Source organism: Erythrolamprus reginae, chromosome 5 (assembly GCF_031021105.1).
Source record: "Erythrolamprus reginae isolate rEryReg1 chromosome 5, rEryReg1.hap1, whole genome shotgun sequence".
Classification (NCBI taxonomy): Eukaryota; Metazoa; Chordata; class Lepidosauria; order Squamata; family Dipsadidae; genus Erythrolamprus; species Erythrolamprus reginae.
Window position 1 is genome coordinate 28,197,102 of NC_091954.1, and position 12,546 is coordinate 28,209,647.

The window sequence follows — 12,546 nt, forward strand, 5'->3', positions numbered from 1 at the left end:
AGCAAAATCAGGACGAAACGAACAAGAATTTTGAAAAAATGGCAGGGAAAATCGAAGGTCTGGAGGCAAGAATGGAGAATATACAGGAAATAATTATAAATCATGAACAAAGAATCAAGTGAATGGAAACCAACATGGGATGAACAGAAGATAAAATGGAAGAAGCAGAGGGGACATTGAGAGCCGCCAACAAAGAGCTAGAGAGTTTGATCGCAATTTTGGAAATGGAGAAATCTGCTTATATTCACACTTCCAGAACATACCTGAAACTGCGGAAGAAGATCTATTTAGTAGAATTGTAGAATTAATAACCGAAAACATGCAAATAGAAGAGGAGGGGGTGAGAAATCACATCGATGAGGTGTATAGGATTCAAACCAATTATGGAAAAAACCACAGATTACCAAGAGAAGTGCACGTACGGTTTACAAAAAAGGCCATTAGAGATGAAATCTACAAAACTACAAGAAACGAACAAGTAATGTATAAGGGGATGGAAATAATCATTCTCAAACAAATACCAAAACGAATCAGAGACAAAAGAAGAGATTTCCACTATTTAATGGCCAAACTGATGAGACGGGAAATACCATTCCAATGATTAATCCCTGAAGGACTTTTGATAACTTGGAAGGGAAAAAAAATTAAAATAGATTCATTTGAAAAGGCCGACCATTTCATCGGGCAGTATTTACAAAAAGAAGGAGGAAGTAGTTTGGATATAGACCACCAAAGCTGGGAAGAAGAACCAAAGGAGAAGGAGATAGAAAATGAACAAGAGAGGAAGGAGATACAAAAAGAAGAAAGAATCATAACAAGAGCAGCGGTGAGGAAACAGTAAAAGAGGAGGAGAAAAAAAATGAAAACATTAAAAATATTCTCCGTAAATATCAATGGATTATGAAAAGAAAACAGACAATGACTAAATTACAGAGACAAAATGCAGAGATATTGTGACTACAAGAAGTACATATAAGAAATCAGGAATCCAAACTATTAGAAAACAAAAAACTAGGTAAATTATTTACGGCACTTGCAGACTCAAAAAAAAGGGGCATAGCAGTATATATTAAAGAAAAACTCCAACCGGAAAAAAATGACATGGATAGTGATGGCAGAATATTGAGTATAAAAATCAGAATAAAACCCAAAGAAATAGTCTTAATGGTGATATATGCCACAAATTCAAACCAGAGAGAATTTTATAAAAAATTAGAAGAACAGGTAAGACAGGTAGGAGGGAGAAATATATGTATCATTGGCGACTTCAATGCGGTACATGATATCCAAAAAGATTACAAAATGACCAAAAAGAAAAATAAAGAGAGGAAAACCTTGCCTATTGAATTATTTGAGATGGTGAGGGAATATAGACTTACAGACTTATGGAGGGAAAGACACATATAAAATTTAGAATACACCTTTTACTCATCACCTCAGAAATCATGGTCAAGGATCAACATGATTTGGGCAGACAGGGAAATAGGGAACATTACTGAAGAAGTTGTGATAGGACTGAATATATGGGCAGACCACCACCCAATAATAATAAATATAAAGGAACCAAAGAGAGAACATTACAGATGGACTTTAAACCAAACACTGACTAAAGAACATAATTATATTAATTTTATTAAACAAGAACTCAATTTTTGTCTTTCAGGACAATTGGAACAATGATACAACAATACAGAATATTTGGGACATCATGAAAGCATACATAAGGGGGCTAACAATAGCATATACAGCTAAAATAAAGAAAACCAAAGATAAAAAGTTGAATGAATATCAAAATAAAATACAGCACATAGAAATAGAAATGCAAAAAGATTTACAAAATGAGAAGCTAAGACAAGAGAGGGATAAATTAAAACATAATATCAATCTATTGATATAGGATGAGATTGCTGGTAAAATTAGGATTGCTAAAAAAACCATTTTGAAAACGCAAAGTTGGTAGATGGTTGGCATATAAATTGAAAAAACAAGAAGAAGAACGATATATACAAAGATTAGAGGATGAGAATGGAGATAGTCAATATACAATAGAGGCGAAAAAGAAAATTGTGGTTAAATATTTTACATAATTATATCAAAAGGAGGAGATAAAAGAAGAATAACTGAAAACTTATTTAAATAAAATAGAATTAGGAGAGATATTGGAATCAGACAAAACATTATTAATACAATAAAATAACCCCAATAGAACTGGAAAACACAAGATTGAAACAAAAAAATAACAAAACCCTAAGCCCCGATAGCATACCAAGTGAATTTTATAAAGAATTAAGAGAATTACTAGGGAAAATATTACTAGTCATATTTAACAAAGTCTTAAAACAGGGAGTAACACCAAAATCTTGGACAGAAGCATTAGTAAGTCTAATATCGAAAGATATTTCAGGAAAACAGAACATACAAAACTACAGATCAATATCATTACTCAATGTAGATTATAAATTTTTTATGTCAATCATGACGAATAGAATGAAACCAATTCTAAACAACTGGATAAATACAGATCAGAATGGATTTTTACCAGGAAGGTACATACGAAATAACACAAGGACAATATTAGATTATTAGAATTTTATGAAGCACATCCCGAGAAACCCATGGCTCTCATGTTCTTAGACGCGCAGAAAGCATTTGATAATCTGAGGTGGGAATTTATATTTGAAATACTAAAGCAAATGAAATTTGGCCCTAAATTTATTCAGATGATACAAACAATATACCACACACAGTTTGCAAAAAATTATGATTAACGGAGAATTAACAGAACCATTTCAAATTTGGAAGGGTGTACGTCAAGGGTGCCTGCTATCCCCATTATTATATATTCTATCTGTTGAAACAATGTTAAGCCGAATAAGAACGAACCCAAAGATTACAGGTTTGAAGATTAGAGGACAAGAATTTAAAGTCCAGGCATACGCAGATGATATAGATGGAAAACATTTACTAAAGGAGATAAAAGAATATGGAGAGCTGGCAGGTTTAAAAATGAATAAGCAGAAAAGTAAAAAATAATAACAAAAATATGAAATTTGAATAAGATCAAGAGCTAGAAAAGCTTTTAGGGATACAAATTGTAAAGAAAGCAAAATATCTAGGGATATCATTAACAAAAAGATGTAGTACAATTAAGAAAGATAATTATGACCCACTAATTAAAAAAACAGATGATCAGCTGATAAGATGGAATAAATTACATATTTCTTTAACAGGGAGAATCTCCACAATGAAAATGTCTATTTTACCAAAATTTCTCTACCTATTCCAAATAATACCAATAAAGCTAAATAACAGGGTTTTTTTTTTTATAAAATTACATAGTATAATTTCTAAATTTATATGGGGAGGCAAAAAAGTGAGAATAAAGCTGAAATGGTTACAAGATAAGACTAAGCAAGCTGGATTTGGACTTCCAGACTTCTCTGGATTAAAGATTGGATAGAGATCAAAAACCAAAGACTGTTAACATTGGAGGGACACAACATTTTACAAGGATGGCATGGATTCTTGTGGAATGAAAAAAAAAACCTGATATATTTCAAAAAACATATAATTAGAGACTCATTACTTTCGATCTGGATAAAAATTAAAAAGGAACACTACACAAAAATACCAAGGTGGTACTCCAGTATGGAGGCACTAACACACCCAAACACTCTTTAGTTTAAAAAATGGTGAATTACAATCAGATATTAGATGACAATAATTGGAAGAGTTGTCTCAATATTATTATTGAGTGGTGGCCATATAGTCAAATTCAGACGAAATGGCACAAAGAGAAGAAAAATAATGGAATTCAAGAAAAAGACTCAATATTAGAGAAATTAATATTAGGCCAAGAGAAAAAAATTATATCCAAAACATATAACTTTCTGATTGAATACAAAATGGAAACAGAAATAGTTAAGGGAAATATGATCAGCTGGGCAAAAAATGTGGGACATACCATCTATCTAGAACAATGGGATTCAGTGCGAAAGAATTATAAAATGACAAAATCTGTTTCATACAAAGAGAATATTCAAAAAATGTTTTACAGATGGCATCTTGCACCAGCTAGAGTAGCAAAAATATATCCAAATTTAAAACCAAATTGTTGGAGATGTAAAAATAAAAATGGAACTTTCTTTCATATGTGGAGGACATGCCCCAAAATAAAGAAAATATGGAAAAAAGTAAAATTGTGGATTTTTGAAATGACTAAATTAAAACTTATATTAAAACCAGAAACTTTTCTTTTAGGCATAATAGATCTGAAAATCAAAAAAGACTATTACTACTTGATACAGCACATAATTATGGCAATCAGAATAACTATAGCACAAAACTGGAAAAAAGAAGAATCACCATCAGAAAGAGAATTGATTAAAAAGATTTATGATTGTGCAGAAATGGACAAACTGACTCAAAAGCTCAAAAATAAAGACTAATTATGAAATTTGGGAGAAATTTTATACTTGGGTGGATAGAAGAGATAATAGCTGTAAATAAAAACCCGATGTTCCTAGAATTAATCTTAACCATAACATTATAATATATAGCAACAACTCGACCTTAGTTTTACTGGAAATACAGAACAATCGTACAATAACCGCTGATGTTACAGGCCATATAAATATATAAAGAATGAATTGTGTTGATAACAGTTCAAATGGGATGGGGGGTTATGTTGTGTTATGTTTTGTTGTTTGTCTTATAAGATGCAAGTACAACATTTAAACAAACAAATAAGTATATTGTAAAATGATAGATTATGTACTGTCTTATTTTTTAATGTTTATATAATAAAAATTATTTTTTTTAAAAAAAGAAAATCATATGCTTTTTTAGTTTGCGGTGTTTGTGAATGCTCTCCCCTTTCAGCACTTGGTGCCAAAACAGCTCATGTGTGCTCCCGTTAAAGGTTTGCTAACTGTGGATTAGTCCATTGCATGACTCAAGCCATTTATGCTGTTTGATAGAAATTATACCAATTTGAATAAGATTTATATATTGAATATATATATATTTATTGAATATATAAATCTGCTTGATAGAATGCTTATTTATATCCACTACTTTGGACACCTATTTTGGCTACAATTTAACATATTTAGAAGAGTTCAATGGGATTTCTTTCATAGGGAAAAAAAAGCTTACAACAGAAATATAGCAATAGCATTTAGACTTATATACTGCTTCATAGTGGTTTTTACAGCGGTTTACAAAATCAGCATATTACCCCCAACAATCTGGGTCATTTTACCCACCTCGGAAAGATGAAAGGCTGAGTCAATCTTGAGCCTGTGGTAAAATTTGAACTGCTGAACAGCTAGCAGTTATCTGAAGTAGCCTACAGTGCTGCACTCTAACCACTGCGCCATGCGCATTTTACACTTTCATTATTCATTTTAAAAATAAATAAATCCTGAACTATAAGTTTAATATAAAAGAAGAATCAAGTTCACGAGTGATATAGAAACCAACTTACATCTCTGTCCAGAACTCGTCCAGTGCTGTTAAGATAAAGTCTCTGGTTGATAGGATCTAAAATGACCCAGTAGTCTGTGTTATCCTTTAATGTGAGTTCTATAGTGGGATCAGGTCCTCCTGCTGTTCCTTTGATCAACATGCTGTCTACCAAGATTGTGCCTGAAACAGAAAGCATAGATAGTGTATCTGTAAGTGAAATACAATTTTGAGAAGGTACAACATTAAATCTATATTTGCCAAGTGCTACACTGACCTGTGATGAGTTTACCTGCTTAAAATGTGGTCAACTTAACATTTTTAAAAAACCAGAAATGTCCACATCAAAGCCATACATATTAAAGACAGAAAACAAACACAAGGAGTAGTAACATTTATTTAATGAACCCAGCAAGAGAACCTTATTCACTGAAGTATAAACTAAGATAACCTTTTGGACACCAGAGACTGGTTCTGTGAGGGAGGTTTTTCCATGGACTGGAGGGGGCGTGGTTTTGCATGCTACCTGCATCCTGCAAATGGCCTTCACTTATTTGTGCGGCCCAGTTTCTGGCATGCTGCAGCCCAGTGTCTAACCCCTGAACTAAGAGATTTGAGATCAAGCATTGAAGGAAACTGCAGCATCAACAAACTGCCTGCTTCCTTCCCTAGATTAGAATTTCATGTATTCTTTCTTATTCTGTCTAGTTATTTCATGCACAAAGTATTGCAAACTGCAAATAAACAGCTTGTATTAAACTTTGCTCAAAGACATAGTCTCTCCAGCTGAAATGCGTCATTTTGATTAAAAGAAACAACATTTTTGCACCTTTGTTTTATTGTTTTAGAGTAATTCTTGTAGGTTGATTTCCCAGGCTAAAAGACTGATTGGCCCACAGTCTGCCATTGAGATTCCATGTGTTGTGTAAGAAATATGAGCATGGTTCATTTGGCTAGCATGATATCAAGATATGGTAGATAGATAGATAGATAGATAGATAGATAGATGGATGGATGGATGGATGGATGGATGGATGGATGGATGGATGGATGGATGGATGGAGAGTAATGGGCAGCCAAATTTTTTACTGCCACACTGTAGGTGTGGCTTATTTTGGGAGTGTGGCCTGATGGTTGTGACTGGGTAGGAGTGGCTTGCTGGACATGTGATCAGGTGGGAGTGGCTTGAACAATCATCATCATTCAAGTGAACTGTTATTGCTGCACAATGCCTTTTCATCTCTGCTGTGGGCAGAGTGAGCGCTTCGCGAGGGGAAAAAGACTGCTTCGGCATGGCACGGCTCTCCTGGCCTTGGCAGATGGCCGCATGAGGCTGGAGGGGAGTCGGGCAGGAGAGAGGAAAGCTTGTCCAAGGCCAGGAAGGAGGAAAGAGGAAAAAAGTGAGGAGCACAGCAGCAGGGGGAAAAAGGAGAGCCAAGCTGAAACCGGTAATCCAGGAAGTTACTGCTGCCGGTCAGCTGGAGCTGTGCATGCAGCTTCATTTCCACCAGTGGAACTGCATTCCACCCCATCCTAGATAGATGGATGGATGGATAGATAGATAGATAGATAGATAGATAGATAGATAGATAGATAGATAGATAGATAGATAGATAGATAGACTGACCAGTGATGGCGAACCTATGGCACAGGTGCCAAAAGTGGCCTGTGAAGCCATATCTGCTGGCACGCGAGCTCTTGCCCTAACTCATTTCTAGTGTGCATATTTATGCCAGCAAGGTGATTTTTGGCTCAGACAGAAGCTCTGGAAAGATGTTTTTGGCTTAGCAAGAGCTTCTGAAGGGGATGGGAAAGGACATTTTTACCCTTCCACGGCTCTATGAAAGTCTTTGGAGCCTGGGGAAGGGCAAACCATGAGCCTATTGGGCCCACCAGATGTTGGGAAACAAGCCGTTTCCGGCCTCCAGATGGCCTCCAGAGGGTGAGAGAAGCTGTTTTCACCCTTCCCAGGCATTGAATCATGGTGTGGGCACTTGCACATGCAAGATAGCGCACACCTATGCTCTTTCGGCACCTGAGGGAAAAAAGGTTCACCATCATTGATATAGACTCTCTCATACACACAACATAAGGTTGAATGGAGAATCCTTGTTGGTTTCTGAGGTTGTTTGTTTGTTTGCAGACATTTCATTTCCCAGATAGATAAAAATATAATTGCAACATATCATCATACTGATAATGTTACCTTAAGGTAAATTAATATATGCAAGCAAGAAAGCAAGCAACCTCAGAAGTTAACAAGGATTCCATAGCATAACAATGTGTTTCTCAATCTCAGCAATTTTAGTATGTGTTCACTTCTCAGAGTTCTGGTCATGAAAGTCCAAGCATCTTAACTTTGCTAAGGTTGGGAAACATTGGCATAGAACAGGGGTATCAGACTCAATTTCAATGGCCACATCAGGGTTGTGGTTGACCTCGGGGGACCGGTCAGGCCTGGCCAACTGGGTGGGCAAGGCCAAACGGGTGGGCTTTAGATGACTTGATGCCATTCCCCAAACTGCTGACATGTTTCCTCTTTGCATTGGGTAGATTAGGAAAGCCCCGCAGGCCTTGAGTTTAACACCCCTGGCATACAATGTACAATAGTTGAATATATGGGAGGAGAAGGTGAGTGTGAGAGAGCAAGAGAGAGAGCAACAAAAGAGGCCTGTCCCCTCCCTTTGCAATTCAAATTAAAGTGCTGATCTTTTAGATTTGATTGAATCTACCGTATATGCCTGGTGCATCCAAACTTTTGACTTGCCTTGGTCATTTTTGAGTGCAGAGAAATTATCTTGTGATGCATATAAACTATATAATATAGTTAATGTATATAAATAACAAACTTTCTTTATTTTATTTTTTAAAATATTTTTATTATCTTTTGAGGCCACATTACCAACTGTCTGAATGCAGCCCATGAACTACAAGTTGGACACATCTGCTCTACACCTTTTCGTTTATAATTCAAGCTCCTTGGATATAAAACTTGGAATGTGGCTGGGAAAATAGGAGATGGAGGTGATAGAGCTCCACTCTATAATTTCACATGAATATTCAGTATAGGATCTATTTTGGTTCTGATTTACTTTACCAGGTTTTTCATGGCCTTAAATGCATTCAGAGAGCATTTATTTATCACAAGAGTTGGTTTCAGTTTCTTATTCCTGTGGTATTTATCACAAATGCACATAATTCTACTGTCACTAACTTAAACACTTTAAGGCTGTCCTTTAGCTAACCACCTAACCACTTATAGTTCATGTGTCAGCTTTTTGGAGAAAAAAATGCCTTCCTTTCATTCCTTTTATATTTTGAACATTTCTTTTTGTTGCTCAGAGCCAGTTTTTGTCCTTCAGCTAAAATGCCAATTTGATAACCTATTCCTTCTACATATGAGAGCTAGAGATAAGATTTTGATGTAGCATACATACTGTATATTTTCATCCTACCAGCAAACATAAAGCAGACAGCTGTGATGTGTACCCCAGGTTGACAACTAATTTCTCACTGGTTATAATCTGAGCCACACAAGAGCAGAAAAGACAACAGCATTCTTTGGCATAGCCAAAGAACAAACTTAGGTCTTTCTAACACTTGTCATCTGTTTTTGCCTATATAGAAAGATCACCTGGGTGGATGTTCAAGACCATGAAAAGAGTTAGGGCAGAGGTTAAGCGGAACAAGCAGCTGAAATGCACCAGACAAAAGGTGCACCAAAGGAAATTACATAAGAAAAAAACAATTCTGTCCCTGTCACTTCTTTTTAACATTTACAAAAAGAGTCCTTTGTTGTCCTTTGACAACACGGTGATCATTATTACATTTATTTATCTTACTGTTATATATTACAATGGTACCTCTACCTACGAATGCCTCTACTTACGAACTTTTCTAGATAAGAACCGGGTGTTCAAGATTTTTTGCCTCTTCTCAAGAACCATTTTCCACTTACAAACCTGAGCCTCAGAAACTGTAACTGGAAAAGGCAGGGAGAAGCCTCCGTGGGGCCTCTCTAGGAATCTCCTGGGTGGGAACAGGGCTTCCACCCTCCCTGTGGTTTCCCCAATCGCACACATTATTTTCTTTTATATTGATTCCTATGGGAAAAATTGCTTCTTCTTACAAACTTTTCTACTTAAGAACCTGGTCACAGAATTAATTACGTTTCTAAGTAGAGGTACCACTGTATTTCTAATCCAGCACAGTAACCAGAGATGTCTGCAGGAGTGAAAGGGTGTCAATAATTAATAAAGAGGGTTGGACTAGCATTGATGATGTTACCTAATTTGGCAATGAAATGTCTGCAAGAAAACCACCTAGCTCAGAGAGCACACAAAGAGCTCTTGGCATCAAAATTTGCAACATGGTACATATGACACAACTCTGTGATGGTGATCCTATGGCACATGTGCCAGAAGTGGCATGCAGATCATTCTCTCCAGGCACATGAGCCATCACCCATCGTTCTTCTGGGTTCCGGTGCACCTGTCAGTTGGTCTTCATGTGCACAAAAGTGCCAGAAACTGGAAGAGCAGTTGCTTAGTGTGCATGCGTGAGCCAGGAAAATGATCTTCCGATGCACACATGCATACTGGTCTTCTGGTTTATGGCACATGCATGCGCACTGGCCAGCTGGTCTTTGCACATGCATGGCTATAACAAAAACTGGAAAACCAGGTGGCTGGCATGCATTCCCCACACCAGAAACCAGAAGATCATCTTCCTGGCACGCATGAGTGCATTGGGCAGCTGCTGTTCTGGTTTCCGGCACATGCATGCACACGCTCCTGTTTCAGCACTCAGTGACAAAAAGGTTCACCAACACTGACATAGCTGAAGACCTAAGTCATATAAGTCATGTTTTCGTAGATTTTCACGGGTACAGGTATGATCACCTGGAAACTGAATTACACAGTCTCACAAATGTATTAATTTCCAATGGATTCCAAAGAGAAGCAGTCACCAACCTAATCCAAAAAGAGATACCCCCAAGAACAAAGACACAGAACAGGACAATGGCATCGCCCTCCTCCCTTACATCAAAGGCACCAGAGATAAAATCAGCAAAATTCTCCGCAAACACAACCTCAAGACAGCCTTTGGTACAGATAAAAAAATAGCCAACATCCTAAGAAACCCCAAAGACAATATCCAGCTAGAAAACCAGGGAGTTTATCAAATACCATGTAAAATCTGCCCAGCCACATATATTAGACAAACTAACAGGAGAGTAAATGCAGGTGTTGCAGAACATAAGAATGCATTAAGAAAAAAAGAAAAAAAACTTCCTCCCTTTTCCAACACTTCAAAACTACAGGACATGAAATAGATTTTGACATAACAAAAAAGCAAGGATAAACATTAAAGCACTGCAGGATTCAAGAGTGAGAGGAGGTTTTGGCCTCCCGAAATTAGAATTATACTATCAGGCAGCCAAATTATTATGAATCAAAGAATGGATCAATTTAGAAAATACTAGAATTCTAACAATAGAAGGTCACAATATTAACGAAGGTTGGCACGCACATCTGTGGGAAAGGGAACATATAAAACATTCACATTTCAGACAGCATCAGATTCGGAACACCTTACTGGAACACTGGCGGAAAGTAAGGAAAAAACATTACAGAGAAGTGCCTAGATGGTTATCCACGCTGGAAGCCCAAATACATCCGAATATAATAACCCCAAATCAAATAATAACATATGAAGATCTTTTAGATTCCAAGGGAAGCATAAAATCAAGAGAAAAACTCAAAAATGAAGGTATAGAAATAGATTGGCTACCATACTATCAAATACAAAGTAGATACAAAAAAGATTTAATAGAATATGAAATATGCAAAAAAAACCAACGAAATAGACAAAATTCTAACAGGCCCAGATAAAAAATTTATTACTAAAATGTATAATTATTTATTAAATTATAAAAATATAGAAGAAATAGTCAAACAGAATATGATAGTATGGATGACAAATTTTGGTTACTCAATTCAATTAGATGACTGGGAAAAATTATGGAAAGTAAATTATAAGATGACATTATCTATACCATATAAAGAAAATTTATATAAAATGTTTTACCGATGGCATTATGCTCCAGCACGCTTAGCTAAAATACACCTGAGTATAAGTAATAAATGCTAGAAGTGTAAAACAGCCATAGGAACAAATTATCCCATCTGGTGGTTATGCCCAAAAGGAAAAAAAAAATTGGACTAGAACTCAGAGCTGGTTGGAAGAAATATTGGAATATAAATTAGAAACAAAACCTGAAATGTATTTATTGGGAATAATCAGAGGTCAACACAGCAAAGAAGACTATTATTTAATAACACATGTACTAACATCAGCAAGATTGGCATTCACACAAAATTGGAAACAAGAAAAAATACCAAACAAAGAGATGGTGATCAATAAAATGTTAGACTGCGCTAAGCTAAATAAGTTGGTATATGAACTACAGGATAAACAAAATAAGAACTACTATAGAGTGGGAGAAACTGTATAACTGGATAAGGGGGGGGGGACAAGAAAAGGAATTAGTATTAAGGAAATATAATGTAAAAAAACCCAGAACTGTTAAATATTAATTATTATGTATAATAGATAAGTATAAATGTTTAATGTTGTTTGTATGTTTGTCGATATAAAATAATAATAAAAACATTATAAAAAATAAAATAAACGTATCCCAGCCATACAAACCGAAACCAGACTCAGAACACATTGCAAAACAACTAAGTAGCCTGCAAGCTCCAACTACTCAGGATATCATCCCCAGTCCACAAACATCAACTAATCAGCATACCTCAGTTACATCAACGAGTTACATCACCAAGAAGTTTCAACACAGCATGCAGCTGCTGAGCCATCAAACCACACCCACCCACCAGTATTTATAGAGGGAAGGCAGCTCAGGTTTCACTGTGTTCGCCCCAGAACAAGGACAGAAGCACCAGCCTGAAGATGACGAGTGGGACCTCGTCGAAATGTCACCAGAAATCTCTGAATCCTACACAGGAAGAAACCCGAATATGCCAAGACCATCAAATGTAACCCTTCCCTGGTACA

At 36.1% G+C, this 12,546-nt stretch overlaps 1 protein-coding gene across 4 annotated transcripts in view; it reads right to left on the reverse strand.

Annotated features, from left to right (window-relative positions):
• The window catches only part of PCDH15 (protocadherin related 15), a 1,574,801-nt gene that overhangs the window by 588,675 nt on the left and 973,580 nt on the right, over nt 1–12,546 (reverse strand). For all 4 annotated transcript variants that reach the window (XM_070752283.1, XM_070752284.1, XM_070752286.1 and 1 more), the window contains one exon: nt 5,489–5,649. In XM_070752283.1, coding sequence (XP_070608384.1) covers nt 5,489–5,649 — 161 coding nt within the window. The remainder of the gene's footprint in view (nt 1–5,488; nt 5,650–12,546) is intronic.